This window comes from Doryrhamphus excisus, linkage group LG15 (genome assembly GCF_037039965.1).
Source record: "Doryrhamphus excisus strain RoL-2023G ecotype Guam linkage group LG15, RoL_Dexc_Guam_v1.1, whole genome shotgun sequence".
NCBI classification, from domain to species: domain Eukaryota; kingdom Metazoa; phylum Chordata; class Actinopteri; order Syngnathiformes; family Syngnathidae; genus Doryrhamphus; species Doryrhamphus excisus.
The window spans coordinates 14,963,626-14,980,061 of NC_136371.1; the positions used below are offsets into that span (position 1 = coordinate 14,963,626).

The window sequence follows — 16,436 nt, forward strand, 5'->3', positions numbered from 1 at the left end:
TCCAGACATCACTGATATAACCACTTGAGGATCTCATGTATCGTTAACTCCAAACATGACATTTGAGCAGCTTTTTAAGAACAAGTAACCACAGAGCATGCTGGGAGGCCAGAAACACTCTCAGCAACATGTTTTTTTCATGTAGATGTTGACTATCAATGAATCCATGTAAACAGAAACCGTTTGTTTTTTTTAGGAGTGTCATGGCACCCACCACCAAGAAGACAAAGGAAAGATACAAAAGCTGAGTATATTAATACAATAAAAACATACCTGTTTAATGTCAGTATGTTCTCAAAGACAATTAGGAGTGCTCCGATCGATCGGCCACCGATTGGTATTGGCCGATATCATTGAAAAAGGACTGTATTGAACTTTTGTTGTGTGCGGGGGCTACGTCGGATGATGTTATGTTATGTGCGACGAGTGCGTTTGCGCCACACATCAAACTGCCGTTTGTGTGTATTTATTTAGTCAGTGGCTGACGCAGCAGCTACAATCTCCAAGCTAGGCAGCGTCTTACAGGAAAACTGCACTTTTTTGGAATTTTGCCCATCCACAATCCTTATTTGAAAGATGGACATGTTTCTTTCCCTTTTCTGTGTATTTTAAGGAGAGAAAATGAGGTAATATGAGCTAGCTAACAATGCACATCAGTGGGACCTACCTATTTTGACTATGGAGTCCTCTACAAAAGACATACAGGTACATGCCGTGATCATGCATTAGCAAGTACATTGATGTGTAATACTGACAGTATCTTTATTATATATTTAAAACATAACCAAAATCTTTTTTCTTGGCACATTGATTTCGCCTTGGAGCTCACGCTACTTCCATCGACAACAGCAGCATGGAAATTGGGAAGCATGTTGATGGCACTTATGGTGCCCATGCTCATTGGGATGGCTGTGTCTTAAAGCACAAGACTCCAGTCTGTTGTTAGCTAGCTCAAACTACTTTTCTCTCGGTAGAACGCACAAAAAAGGCAAAGAAATATGTGTTCATGTTTCACATAACGGGCTGCACGGCGGTCGAGTGGTTAGCACGCAGACCTCACAGATAGGAGACCAGGGTTCAATTTCACCCTCGGCCATCTCAGTGTGGAGTTTGCATGTTCTCAATGTGCATGCGTGGGAGTACCTGGTTTTCCTCCCACATTCCAAAAACATGCTAGGTTAATTGGCGACTCCAAATTATCCATAGGTATGAATGTGAGTGTGAATGGTTGTTTGTCTATATGTGCCCTATGATTGGCTGGCGACCAGTCCAGGGTGTACCCCGCCCCTCGCCCAAAGACAGCTGGGATAGGCACGACCCTCGTGACGAAAACCGCTAGAAAATGAAAAATTTATGTTTCACATAACGATTGCGGATGATGGACAAAATTCCCCTAAAACACTGCTGTCTACAATAGCGCATTTCTCAAACCACACATGTATATCATTATAGCTACAAATTATATAAACACACACATAAGTAAAAACAAATGCATCCGGTATGTTCTGTTCTGTATCATTCAATTTATGTGCCTAACTGTGTAAACCAAAAACAACCATCACCCAGCATACATCCAATTATATTATATTTTGATATGTCAGAGGAGTAACCACACCATGAAAAAAAGTGACTTGTAAGGGAAATACGATATCATCAGCAGCATATTCCAGGTTTAAATAGACGTCAATGGCAAGGAGTTGACCATATATTTGCGTATCTAATCTTAGAACACTTACTGGCTGTAGACGTCCCCATGTCGCTTGCATTTGTCAAAGCAGAATTGGCAAGGCTGTTATTGCTTGATAACTCAGCCCCTTCCTCCTCCGCCCTGGGGGCCACGTCTAGCCTGGTCTCCACCTCCTGTGACAGTGAGCGGGTATTGGTATGAAACATCTTTGCCATCCACGTCAGCAATGACAGCGTCTTACCTGAATGGGCGAAAGCGGGCCGCTGCTCAACACCAAACCGCAGACGGCATCCTGGCTTATCCTCGTGCTTTGCTCGCCGCATGCACACACGCCCGAGGGCTCTGCGGGAGAACCATCGGCTCCAGGTTCATCCCCAGCGTTTGCTGACGCTGCAGCTGCATCTGTGTTGCTGGTGGTCAGGGTCTCCTCTGTTTGTACTGCTTCCACACCGACCAACTCAGTGACAGAAGAACCCGCTTCCGTTGACGACATCGGTCCACTTTCGGAAACCCCGCTCCCTCGTGGAAGCTCGGATGATGCTCCGGGAGAAGTAACTTCTGCCGTGCTCTGTGACTTTGTCTCCTGGGATTGGTCACCACGTTGTGCCGCGCTCTCGTCATCCTCATCTGAGTCAATGTGAAGCATAGCGTTCAACCGCGTGTCTGTGGGAAAGCTGGAGCGGAGTCTGGGCCCCGTTGGAAGTCGCTCCATAGGCCCCCCAGAGGCCTCGATGGCGTCCAGGTAGTCGTTGAGGGACACCTGCCGGTGGGTGTGGCCGCCCGTAGCCATCAGGACCGCGTCCTCCTGCCAAGCACTGCTGTTGCCGTAGTAACAAGCGCCATTGACCAACACTTCGTCTGAGCCTGTGGGCGATGCTCCATGGGCGACACGAGAGGATGAGTGCGGAAGGTCTTCATCATCAGAGGGACTACCAGGATCGCCGTTAACAGCATTGCCCAAGATGCTTCCAGTTAATTCTGGAGAGGCTTTGTAGAGCACAGCCTTGTTAGTTTGGTTGATTCCGAAAGGATTCTGCTTTTTATGGCCTATGCTTTTGTTTCTTAGCAGGAAAGCATGCATCAGCCACGGAACATTTTAGTGAAGATATGGACATCAGCGTTGCAGTACCAGGACTTATTTCCTGGTGAAAAATGCACCAATGCTAAAGACAAAATTCAGACATACAGTTCATATTGTTTGACTTTGATGTAGTTCTTGTACTTCAGTGATGACATTCTTTCTAAAATGTCAAAATCAAAAGAAGTTGGGACGCTTAAGGGGTGGACGGTAAAACGTAGCCATTCGGTTTTTAAGGTCACAGTTTGGACGAGTATAGCTAGTTTACAAATAACCCAACCCAAGTTTGCTGATTAAAAAATTTGATAAAAAAATCTGAGATCTGGGATTGAACCCTGGTCTCCTAGCTGTGAGGTCTGTGCGCTAACCACTAGTCCGCCGTGCCGCCCATTTGAATAATGAAATTAATATAATATATATATTAATATATAATATAAAATTATATCAATATCGGTATTGGTGATGTATTTACTTGCTATAAGACTAATACCCCAATTAGCAGTATCGCCCACTCTGGGTATAAACTCGGATTAACTTGGTATCGGATTGATACCAAAATTTGCAGTATCGCCCACCACTTGTATCAAATCAACAAATTAAAGGCAAAATCACAAACTCATTAATTCATTCATTTTCTACCGCTTATCCTCACGAGGGTCGCAGGGGTGCTGGAACCTATCCCAGCTGTCTTCGGCCGAGAGGCGAGGTACACCCTGGACTGGTGGCCAGTCAATCACAGGGCACATATAGACAAACAACCATTCACACTCACATTCATACCTATGGACAATTTGGAGTCGCCAATTAACCTAGCATGTTTTTGGAATGTGGGAGGAAACCGGAGTACCCGGAAATAACCCACGCATGCACGGGGAGAACATGCAAACTCCACACAGAGATGGCCGAGGGTGGAATTGAATTCGGGTCTCCTAGCTGTGAGGTCTGCTAATCACTCGATCACCGTGCAGCCCCACAAACTCATTCAATGATCTTGAAAAACCTGAAGTAATAAAGTGCCAAACTTTGCAGTATCGACCTTGCCCTGTATATACGTATAGTATGTATATGTATATATGTATATATTTACTTGGTTTTGCAGTATTGCCCGCCCCTAGTATCAATTTGTTTTTACTTGGTATTTTATCCATACCCCAACCACCAGTATAAACTAGTGTTTATTTGGTATCGGTAGTGTAAAGTTCCCTTATAATAATTTTTTTAATTAAAATGAACAACTGATAAAACGCAAAATCGGAAAACCTTTGAAAATATCAAGTAAAAAGTATCAATATCAGCAACACTGGCCTGTGTATTTACTTGGTATCGGCGCTATACAAAAGGGTGCCTCAGCCACCCTTAGTATACGTACAATATTTCGATATACTTGATATCCGATTGATAACAAAATTCACAGGATCGACGCACTGCTGCATACTTGGTATTGGTTCGACACCAACATTTGCAGTATCGCCCAGCCACAGTACAAACTTCACTGTTCCGTCCCATTCAAGGAATGTTAAGTAGAATCCGAAATCGTTCTAATTTCCATCTGACACAGCGTCCCAACTTGTTTACGCCATGCAAGCACACACCTTCATGTCCAATGGAGGTGACGTCCACCCGAAACTGCAGCTGCCCGCTAACGTGATCTGTAGGGAGGCGGCGACACAGACTGTAGCTGACTGGGTGTTGGCTGCATCCATCCCCACACACACAGAAAGCAGGATTTATGAAAAAGGCACCACAGGACACACACACACACACACAGCGTATGGACTTACTCGGCTGTGGGCCCCTCCAGGAGTCTCTGCACGGGGACAATCAGCTGACCCAGAAAGCGCTTGATGATTGGTCGACTCTTGGCAAACTTATCCTTCACCTCAATCTCCATCACGTCGCTCATCAGGGCCACAAAGGTGTATTTCTACAGCGGGGGAAGCATTCTCAGTATCGCAATCACGCCATTCGCATTCGAATGAAAGTCCGTGTCATGTCGCCAACCTCTCCGTGCCACACGGGGTTGGTGGTGTTGGCGATGATGGAGGACCTCCTCTCCTGGCCATGGTGCGTGAACTTCGGGAGGCCACTCCTCTTCCCTGGCTGGATGGACATCTTCAGGTAAGGGTCAGGGTTGAAGAACATGCCCTTCTTCAGGCCCAGCGCCCGGATTTCTGCAATGGAGGTTGCACCCATCAATTGGGGAAATAAATAACCGCTGACATCATCACTCACCTGATATGGTGAAGCTGACCAGCTTGCGACCGAGCTCTGCCCCCGATTGGCCTGCAGCGTGACCTTCACTGCCCACCTGGGGAGGGAAAAGAAACAGGAAAGTACGGTTTTGTCAGTGTGATGTGTACTGGGAGCGTTATCCCATTTGTCAGTGGATATGCCCAGCAGAACCACAGTAGAGGAAGAAGATCATACAACGGAAAGCCGTCAATCCAAGCCAACACTTGCCAAGTCTCTAATCCGGGCATGGGCGAATGACGACACGCAGGTCATATAAGCTTTTTAAATTGAGGATTTGCAATGCTATTTTGAAACGATCGTAAATCTTGACGCATTTGCACAATCTAAATCATCCCAAAGGTTGCTGAAACTAGAAACTCTGATCAGAAGTTGAGGTTTTCAAAGCAGAGTGGGGGTTTGGTTACACATGACAAAGTGATGGTGAAGAAATTGTTACGTGGTGGAAAAGTCATCTTATGTCGCATATAGGTCGCATTTTTGCTTATTCAAGAAGGGAGGGAATCCATCGAAGCTACATGATTGGTCGCCATCCAATCGTATATAATTCATAGTTCATTAAGACATTTTAATAAACAATACAATAAATCATTATTTGCCCATCATCCACAATCCTTATGTGAAACATAAACATATTTCTTTCCCTTTTCTGTGCATTACAACATGAGAAAATGAGTTAATTTCAGCTATCTTACAATGTTATCATTGGGATACACCTATTTTGACTATGATGCCCTCTTAAAAAAAAAACATCTATGAACGTATGTAATGATTACATGTAATAGTTGCAGTATCTTGTATTTTCATGATTTACAACACAACCGAAACTTATTTTCTTGGCGCATATACATACTTGTGCTAGTTCTGTCAACAATAGCAGCATTGGGGTGGCTTTGTGTTCCAGCACAAGACGTGTGGTCCAGTCCAAGGTAAAAAATGCTGACATCTGTGAATGACGCTGAGACTAGCTATTAGCAATGTGTTGTGTTAGTCCGCCGAATAAAAGTTACTACAATAATATCTCTGTAGCTTGATTAATATACAAATCAGTTGTATAAATGGAACACCATTGGTGTTTGTTTGTTTTTTTGCAAGGGCTTTAGCATCAAAACAGGTATTCCCCATGACGTCCATTGCTAGCTAGCTCATATTAACAATTTGTTTTCTTGTGCTAGAATGCACAGAAAAGGGAAACATTGGGCAACATTCCAAAAAAAGAGTAGTTCCCCTTTAAGAGAGACAAACAGTTAGCATGTGGGAGCTAAGGGGCCATCCATAATTTTCAACATTTTCACGAGCGTACAAACCGTACTCTTTTGAGAACCCTCCCCCCCCCCCAAAAAAAAGAGTACAATCCCAAATGAAAAATGTTGATAGGTCCATGACCAACTGACCCAATACAGCCAGGAAATTCGAACATATCCAATCCAATAGTGTTCTCTGGCTGTATTTTGGGACTCTGGTCAATCAGTCACTGCCCATCAACATTGTATTGAACATGAACAAGATAAAAAATTATATCAAATGCCTCGTTTTTGTACCTCGGATATATCGGACTCGGATATATCAGAAATTCGCTCACAACGGACAGATAAAAAAGAACCAATTTTTCTGTAATGCATTTCCAATAAAAATTCATTGCATATATTGGATTTTTTATAACGGATTTCGCCTATTTCGGACAAAATCTCCAGTCCCGTTCCAATTTCCCTCGCATATATCGGATGGCCGCATTGTGGCCTTTGATCCATCTTTGATCCATGTTCACAGCCAAAGCTGAAGATTATAACATCTTTGTATGAATTACAGACATGTACATGAGCATGTACAACGAAATAAAAAAAAAATCTCAAATCTGTAGAAATGCCTTCTTGTTGCTATTAGTGAGGTTTAGAAACCAAACGATAAACGTAAGTGCAAACGATAATGATGTCACATGCTTGTCACAAGCATGTGACGTCATTATCGATGTCATACAGACATCGACATTTTCTGGTTTTCAAAAAAGCGTACGTTGATGTCTTAACCCCCTACCCCCCTCGTACGGTTTGTATGCTTGTGAAAATGTTGAAAATTATGGATGGCCCCTAACAATGCACGTCCTGAGACACACCTATTTGGACTGTAGAGCCCTCTAAAAAAACATCCACCAACATTTTATCATTTTATATAAATGCTGTGACCATGCCGTAACAGGTACATTCATGACAACATGCAATACTTGCAGTATTTTGCTGTATTTTGATAATTTTAAATATTACCACCAATTCTTTCGTGGGTGCATTGATCTCATATCTAGTCCTGTGTAGTTTCGTGGCAGCGACAGAAAAATTTTTCCACCACACTCTTCTGGATTTGTGATCCCGAAGTGTGGTCAGGAAGTTGATAGGCAAGTGGACAAGGAGGGACGTGAACATATTCTTGATATCCAATGTTTTATCATTCATAGTTCAAATTGTTTTTAGTGTTGTTGACTACCCAGCATGCCTTGGGGGCACTTGTTAATAACAGTCTATGTTAGGTGCAGCCAGGTAAGTACATGATTTGTGTGATTTGTTAACTTGCTGTGGATGTGTTGTATTGTTATTTTGTTGCACCGTGAGTGAATAGCATGTATATTTTCAGTCCAGACACTACGGACAAACTTTTGAAGCAGTTTTTTTACGGCCGTTACTGAAGATGTTTGCTTTGATGACAGGTCAAGAAGGTGTACCGTCACTCCAGGGTTCTTGACCGTGATGCAGGGCGTCGTCGCTCTGAGCGCTCCACTCACACCGTGATAGTATTTGAAGCAGACCTTAGTCTCGGCTGCAGAGAGATCACATGCGGTTCAGCTGAGTCGATGCACAAGCTCATCCCGCTAATCCTTTATACACGGGACTCACGCTCCATGAAGTAAGGCCCCGCCTCCAGTCTCCACACAATCTGGCCTCGCTGAGTGCCGTTCACGCCGCGGTTCTTGGAGTCCCACACATTGGCGACGCTTGTCTCATCTGGAGAATAAAAGTATGACAGTTTATCAAAGTCACACTTTAGGCCAATGGATTCACAGCTTGTCCGTTTTTATTGATTTGGACATAAAACCACAAATCAATACTACAAATCTGCGAGCAATATTGATGATGTTAGCAACACAACATGTTCCGACATAAACAGAAACAATCTATGTCAAACTAAGACCCTCTCTCAACAAACGGTTGTGTCATGTCCTAAAACCTCTCCCCCAAAAGATTGTCTCATTCCACAAACAGGGTGGCTAATGAGCTGTTTTGCCACCAGACAGCCGAACGACCAATTGCTATGACTGTTCATGTTCACCAGCCACAACAACTATGGTGAGCCCCCCAGGGGACACACATCAGCAGGATACACAGCAGACATACACAACCCAAATACCCAAACAGATTGCATCTACTGTTAGGTCACCATCAATAAAGAGCTTTATTGCCAACAGCCAAAATGTGTCGCTGTAGTGGCCAACATATGCCGGTCAGACAGGATGAGAGCTCCCGGGGTGGGTGGGTGTGTGTGGGACAGCCAGGCTGGAGACGGTGCTCATCCCCACCCCCGGGGAAAGCAACACTTCCCTTCTATACCTCCAAGATCAATACCACCCAAGACCTCTCGGTGGTTTCTAAGAGCTCACCTTTCACCAGCATGGCTGCCTCTAGAGCAGGATTCAAACCTATTAAACCTGAGGTTTGGATTTTCTAGAAGAGTCTTCTGTTGCTAATTCAGAACAGACTTTTGTATGCAGCTCAAAACATGGTGGACAGCTTTTGTCGACAAATAAAATGTCAGACCAAAGAGGTTATTTCTGTGGAAAATGGGTCCTTTCATGTCCACATGTGTTGCAGTTATTGTTCAAAAACGCTTCCCTTGTTATCACCCATTATGTCTCATTATGTCTCCAGTCTCCAAGCTATTTTCATTCATATTATCAGGTTCAATCAAACTAACCATTCAAACTGACCCAGAGTCTGTTTTATTGTACCGGTCAGCTCAAAAGGCTAAGCTATTTTATTGATTGTGAAGCAGGCGCACACTTTGGAGGCCAAAGGGCTTTTCATGTGGGCTGAAATAAACACATTGTTCTTGATCACCCTTGTTTCTTCAGCTTATTTATTCATTTTAATGTTTGCTACAACTAAAGGTACATTTGTTTGGATTAATCTAGCAACTTCCATGGTTTTCTTGATAATAAACAAAATCATTTATACATTAATAAAAAACCAGAGCAAAATACTCCTGTGAGCTATTTTTGTTGTGTTATATTTGTCCAAACAAAGGTACCTTTAGTTGTCCCAGGCATTAAAATGAACAAGAAACTGAAGAAACAAGGGTGGTCTCATATATTCCATGACTTGACGTGAAAATGTTATGATAGTATGTGTATAGTTTGTTATTTATTTTAGTGGTGGGAAATTATTACAAATCTTAATTGTGATTAATCACATGTTTTTTGTGTGATCTGACACTGCTACTTTAGTCCCATTTGTTGTAGAAAAACAGTTTGCTTTCAAAGTCCAGAGTCCACGATTGTAACAAACATGTCACCTATGCTCATTGCTGCCCTCTCTGGTGAGGTACAGTACTGCTTTCTGAAACATGACATAGGTAAAGTTAACGTAAATACAAACATATGAAAAAACAATAAAAACTACCCTGTACGCCAAAAGGTTCAACATCCATCCATTTTCTATGCCGCTTATCCTCACTAGGGTCAGGTTTATGCTGGAGTCTATCCCAGCTGACTTTGGGCAAGAGGTGGGGTACACCCTGGACTGGTCGGCAACCAATCACTGGGCAGGTATACACAAACACTCACATTCATACCTATGGAAAATTTGGAGTCGCCAATTAACCTAGCATGTTTTTGGGAGGATGGAATCGAACTCGGGTCTCCTAGCTGTGTGGCCTGCGCACTAACCACTCAAACGCCGTGCAGCCTAGGTTCAACATAATGGAAATAAATAACTTTAAGGTGTTTATTGTGTTCATGCTCACCGATGTGGTACAGGCCGATCCAGTCGGTGGCGTCCACTTCCTCCTTGATGTCCCATGAGATGACCAGGTGGGCGTGGCCAAGAGTAAGCTGGTACGTCGACGCCGTCAGCGAGGAGCGGCTATCTGACGTCACAAGGTCCGTGTCGCTATTGGCCCGCTGTAGCCCCACAGCCGCTATCTCCGGCTGGCCCGACGACATGGGAGGAGGAGACCCGATGGCACTTTGCGCCGAAAGGCCTCGGAGGCTCTCGGGGCCGATCGTGTACGGGCGAGCGTGCGGGTTACGGCGCCGCACGGCCATTAAGTGTTCCCGGGCGCTACCATTGGCTCCTGGTGAGGACGGCGGCGGGGAAGACGAGGAGGAGGAGGCGGCAGCGGCTGCTGCTGCCATGGCTACCGCCACATCTGAGGCCGTGAGTGTCGGGGGTAAGAAGCAAGGGCAAGTGTAGGGACCCTGCTGATGAGGGTGGCGGCAGTGGGGACGAAGGGATCAGATGATTTGGTGTGGGGGCGAAGGACAGCCGTTGCGAGGGATGGGCGAAAATAAACAAAACAGATGAAATTGCGGAACAACTGATGGGATGGGAAGTTCTGTCCAAGGCACTTGTTTCAGCTCAGGATTTGCTTGCCACGCATTTCTTTGGCGTCTGCACTTCCACCACGTGTTCCACAATGGAGGGTGACCTTGCAGGTGAGCACAGGAAGTAGAGAAACGTCACCTTCAGAGGGTTAAGGGATGGACGATGCACACCTGGAAGGAAACAAAGGAATGATGATGACTATCTTGTGACCCTTCAAATGCTTTAACTCATATATTGAAAGATGAAAGAACACAAGGGCCACTTTGATATGTTGTAATGTACAGTACATATGCTTACATATGCTTACTATACTATATTTCAAGAAAAATCAATACCTATTGTTAATCTGAATTATACTTTTTCGTGCCGTTTTTGCCAAATATTTCACCTTTCTTCTCAAATAATCTTCGTACATTTCCTTCCCGTAGCATTATGTTTTTTTTCCCAACCTAATTTTCAAAAAAAGACTTTATTTGGTCATAATGTTCAGACTGCAAAAAAATAGTATTTTTTGTCTAATATTTCTATTTAATATTTCAATTTGCAACTTAACACTGACTTGATTATTATTTAAAAATCAAACATTTTGATGCATTCACAGACCTGCAAATGTGTGGATTGTTGGTTAAAATAAATAAATCTGCAAATAAAATTTTTTTTTTCCCCACAGGAAACACATCTCATTCACTACAAGTTAGTAGGAATTTCCTTCAAGACACCATAGTTGCTATGAGACGCAAAAGTTCAACTTTCATTGTAATAGTCACTTTAATTGCAAATATTGATCCAAAATCAGAGAACATCCACGTCAAGCGGGCAGAACAGTTTCAATTACTCACAGATTATGCGGGAATATACGGTGTTATAAAAGACCTTTATAAACATGAGTCGACCCCCCATCCCCATTTGTATATAGAGCTGGGCTGGACAAAAAGAGCATTAGCAACTAGCTACATAAGCAAGGAGGAAATGGGCGAAAATGACCTCATTCATTTTGGCGGCAACCCAATTAGACCAGCCAGGTCCAGTTCTCTGTTACTGTGCATTTTCCCTCACGGACATGGCCTATTAGAGCAATTATTGGAATGAGCCGTCGCTAATGATGTTACCGTCCATCGTTTGTTCCTGTCTTTGTCAGAGGGTCTGCGTTCACTCTCAATTGATATCTACAGAAGACGCTCATCAACGCAGGTGCTCATTGGGTGCTTCGTAAGGATTTTAATATTAAAATATTAAAATATTAAAAATTGCTTGTCCAAATGCTTTCGTGTTTCACACACATACCGAGTACTGTGTCTTTAAAACGTTGGTTCCGAGCGGATCGCCAACAGTCTGTGAAAAATGATGTGAAAATATGCAAGTTTCTCTGACTGGTATTGAAGTAAAATTGACAAATATTTTAGTTACACATTCACTGCAAGTTATAAGTGAAGTACCTGATATTGTGGGCTTATTTAGTGCAAAGTTGAGATTTCATTTGATTTTAGGCATTATTTTTAGGCTTGCTTTTTCTCATTTCCTTGACAGAATAACTAAATAAATTCTTCTAAAATAAACTTTGGAAATGTAAATTCATTAGGGATGTCCGATAATTATCGACCCTATACCAGCATAAAAATCTTATATCGGTATTTTTTTTTATACCAACACATTTGCTTTTTTTCAAAATAAAATGATATATTCATTTTACTTCAATAAAAGTGTAAAAAAACAGTTCAAAATATAATCATAAAAATTACAAATAAAAGTACAAATCTAAAATAAAATAAATACAAATACTATATAAAATTAAAGAAAATATTTATTTAAAAATATATAAAACAATAATAAATGTACTTGTATAGGAGTATATTTTAAATGACTTAAAACAAGGGTAAAATTTATAAACAAATAAATGTAAAAATTACTTCAATAAAGGTGTAAAAATCTAAAAGTAAATAAACGAAGGAATAAATCAAAATTCAAAATGACAAATAAAAGTAAAACTCCAAAATCAAATACAAATACTAAATATAAAATATAAGTAGTACAGCAAATAGTACAGTATAGTATAATAATAAATATTTATAAAAATTACTTGAACAGAAATGTATTTTTAAATAACTTAATGTAAAAATTTAGTGTGTAAAAATTAGCAAAATTATTATAATGGCAAAAGTGTAAAAATCTGAAAATAAATAAATATAAAAAACAACTTATATAAATATAAATAAGTATATAAATAAAAGTGTAAAAATATTTTAAAAACATAAACATGACTTAAATAAGTGTAGAAATTTAAAAATAAATTATAAATATAAAAATGACTTAAAAGTGTAAAAAAATTACTTAGTGGCTTGCAATTGAATAATGAGCATTGGTAAATGCAAGAGCATTTGAGAACCCCTGCTTTAAGACATTCATGGAGTAGTGGGACTGTGGAAGCGCTTCCACTCTGTGAGCGACACCAACATCAAGTCTGTGGGTTATTTATAAACTTTCAGAGGCTTTGGAACTAAATATAGACAGAAGCGCAAAACACAGCCAGGCGCTGACATTCCTTTTGCAACACAATATTCTCTGCACAGAAATGATTGCGACGCCCATAAAAATGTCTCTTTTCGCCCCTCATATTCTAATATAAGTCCAGACTATGCTCCACCTCTAAACTCTCCTCCAATTTGGGATCTACACATGCGATAAAAGTGACCGTTTTAATAATTAGATGAGCTTCCGCTCCAATAACTGTCTGATGAAGGAGGCTCCACAAGCAACACTAAAACCTATTAGAGAGTAATATGTGGAGTAAGATTATGGAACAGGTTGAGTAAAAACTAATAGGACCTAGTTTTTGTGACTAACTTTATTTATTTGGGCAGCAGCGGCTCAGAAATAGGAAGGTTGGCGTTTCCCCATCACTGTCTTGCGTCCCTGGGCAAGGCACTCCACCCACATTTCCTCAGTGCTGGTGTATGAATGTTAAATGTTTGGCGGTGGTCGGAGAGCCCATAGGTGCAAATTAGCGGCTATGTTTCCATCAGACTACCCCAGAGCAGCTGTGTCTACATATGTAGATTACCACCACCAGTGTGCGTGACTGAGTGAATTAATAACGAGTTCATTTAATATCTATAAATATTAATATTGCTTCTAAAAAGTCTTTACTTTTAAATAATTTCAAAAAGCACATTTAATTTGTAATTCATGCATGACTTATTAATTACATTTGATCGTTTTTGTGTTCAATGTCCAAGCCTTACTGTATACTGACAGATGCATTTCATTAAAGGCCGCGCCTTCAATATTTCCATCAGTAATCTCAAGTAATCGCCGGAGATGACATCACTGCGCCACGTCTTCATAGAGATGCTTGGTTGAAAAAACAGCTTTTAGGTGCATGTGTGCAACAATGTCACAATGTTGTGGAGAGGCAAGCATCCCAAGCAGCAGATGATGGTGAGGCTGCTGAGGAAGGAAATGTGAGCCGCCCAGTTGTTATTCTGGGATCAGTGTGGTCGTGGGAGCGTTTGCACACAGGCACACGCACTACACACACACACACACAACAAATGTTTAGCCTGTTTCCCTTTCAGATGCAAACAGTGTGGATACATGTGACACTCAACAGGCCTGTGGTGCTACTTGAAAGGTAGCCCATCTTTGTTTTTTTTGTGGTCAAATAAATAAATAAATCATGCATTAGCTTCTAAAGTTATCACAGAAATCTCCAATAAATCACCATGTCTGCTCACCTTTGCCAGAAGAGATTTAAAACGCCCATCCGCATGATAAAATAGTCCCCGCAGGAGTCGCTCAATCATGGCCGCCGGAGCTCCGCGCGGCCCCGCAGCCCAGCGACCTGTCAGCCGCCTCCAAGCCGGGTCTCTACGCGCCGACGGCGGGGCGCGGCTGCGCCTCCTCTCGGTGGTGTGATCGTCGGTCAACAAAAAAAGAGAGAATCGTTTCTCCGTTTGTAACACCAGCTAAAAATGTGTCAGATTCCAATGGGTCTCCTTCTCTCGCCGCGGTGCCGTGGTGCAGCCAGCCTGGATCATGTCTTATTTATTGGGGCCGGGTCTTGCCACATCCGCCTCCCCTGTTTCCGCTGCACTGCTACGGGCTTGCTGTGTGCGCACAAAGGCCGCCGGAGCCTCATCACAAACGCCCTATTTAAGAAGTCGAAAGTAGACTGGGCCTTGTTGCAAGTGCGTTCTGGTCGAGTTCAGAATCAAAATAACCCCCCCTCTCCGCCTTTGTGCATCACGTGTTTTCAAAAGGCGGTTCGGCCACTTTAAGAAGGATAATTGCAAATGAATATGGGAATCAGTGAGACAATAACCTGTGTAATAATTGTTTTATAAAGACTGTCGTTTTATTATAAAAGAATGCTTTCGTCGTGCACTGACTTCACGTAGATCTGTTTCTGTGTTTATAGATGAAAGACATAAAAGACAAAGAAACCTTGAACAATCTTGGTTCAAGAGATCTAAAACGCCCCATGGCGTGACAAACATCACTGCGATGTTGCCTAGTTATCTCTGAACACAGTAGGTTCATAATGTCTCCCAATTGTGTAACAGTCACAGCACTTCACGCTTATAGCATCAATTAAAACCATATTTGGGGCTTTATTAGACATGCTAAATATCATTTCACTAAGCAAACACAAAGATAAACTTGAATAGATTATTTTTGCCTAGCTTGTGAATGATTGTTTAGTTAATACAAAGTAGCAGGACTCATTGTTCCATACATGACCAGCAGATGTCGCCAGAAATATTGAATCGAATGCTTTTACTTGACGTTTAATTAACTTTCTTCGTTTGTTAATGACATATGTGTGTTATGACGTCACCAACATATATTAACATATATATATAACATATATATACAACATATATTAATTTTAGTGTCGATAGCACCATATTTGTGTAAATGCGAGCGGTCTTTCGTTGTCGCTTCATTGGTACTCGTACGCTGTTGCCCTCTAGAGAGCGGGGAAAGTATTGCATGGACGGGCACTTACTCATCCAACATAATAAAAATAATGATTTTCAGCAAAAACACTCTAAATATAAACTGGTTTTAACAAATGTGTGAAATTATTTAACACTATTTAACAAATTATGTGAAATTCTTTTTCACAAATTGTTTTTCAAAAAATCTTGTTTTTATTGCTAATGGTTCATAAAAATGGTTATGGTTCAAATAAAGCTCACCTTCTTACTTAAAGGTTGTGGACTCAGTATTGGAAATGAAAAAACAGGCTCCCACGTGACAAAAACGCGCTTTGAAGCTTGACCTTGGTAAGAAAAATATTTTTACTAGTAATGTGGCAGAACTGACAGCTGGGTCTTCAATAATAACTAGCAACTACAACTACATTGTTAAAGTCATTTGGTCAACATTGCCGCTATTACAACATTGGTTCTGTTTCTGCAGAGTTGCGCAATATACTGTTGGTAAATGATCATGGCGTCAAAGTGAGGCACATTTTTGCTTTCACTTTCTCATGCACTCCAAATCATGATTAAAGTGAGGGAAAAAATAAATTATTTTTGTGATGTTCTGACTCTATTCCCATTTTGAATTCATTCCAATATTATTATAACTATAGGAATGATAATTATCAGCCTGAAAAGCAATATCGGTTGATATTGGTATCAGATTTTCCCCATCATGAAAAAAATGCAGTATATATGCAAATGAAATGCAAATTAGACGAAAACATAAGCTAGCGACTTCTGGGACAACCAATAGCTACTTCTCTTACTGAAAAGTTGGCAACAGTGGCTTGGTGCTCTCTTCCACACTTTGTGCTCGGTGTTACGTTTGGGGCTAATAATGTTTTTGC

General features: G+C 41.6%; 1 protein-coding gene across 4 annotated transcripts in view; it reads right to left on the reverse strand.

The window, feature by feature from the left end:
- The window catches only part of hecw2b (HECT, C2 and WW domain containing E3 ubiquitin protein ligase 2b), a 28,187-nt gene extending 13,259 nt beyond the window's left edge, over positions 1–14,928 (reverse strand). For all 4 annotated transcript variants that reach the window (XM_078796601.1, XM_078796602.1, XM_058052542.2 and 1 more), the window contains exons 1-10: positions 14,335–14,928; positions 10,023–10,773; positions 7,901–8,008; positions 7,729–7,823; positions 4,998–5,073; positions 4,767–4,936; positions 4,547–4,689; positions 4,358–4,458; positions 1,929–2,674; positions 1,737–1,860 (exon numbers count right to left, since the gene is read on the reverse strand). In XM_078796601.1, coding sequence (XP_078652727.1) covers positions 1,737–1,860; positions 1,929–2,674; positions 4,358–4,458; positions 4,547–4,689; positions 4,767–4,936; positions 4,998–5,073; positions 7,729–7,823; positions 7,901–8,008; positions 10,023–10,413 — 1,954 coding nt within the window. In that variant the 5' untranslated portion in view covers positions 10,414–10,773; positions 14,335–14,928. The remainder of the gene's footprint in view (positions 1–1,736; positions 1,861–1,928; positions 2,675–4,357; positions 4,459–4,546; positions 4,690–4,766; positions 4,937–4,997; positions 5,074–7,728; positions 7,824–7,900; positions 8,009–10,022; positions 10,774–14,334) is intronic.
- Between the last annotated feature and the right edge of the window lie 1,508 nt (positions 14,929–16,436).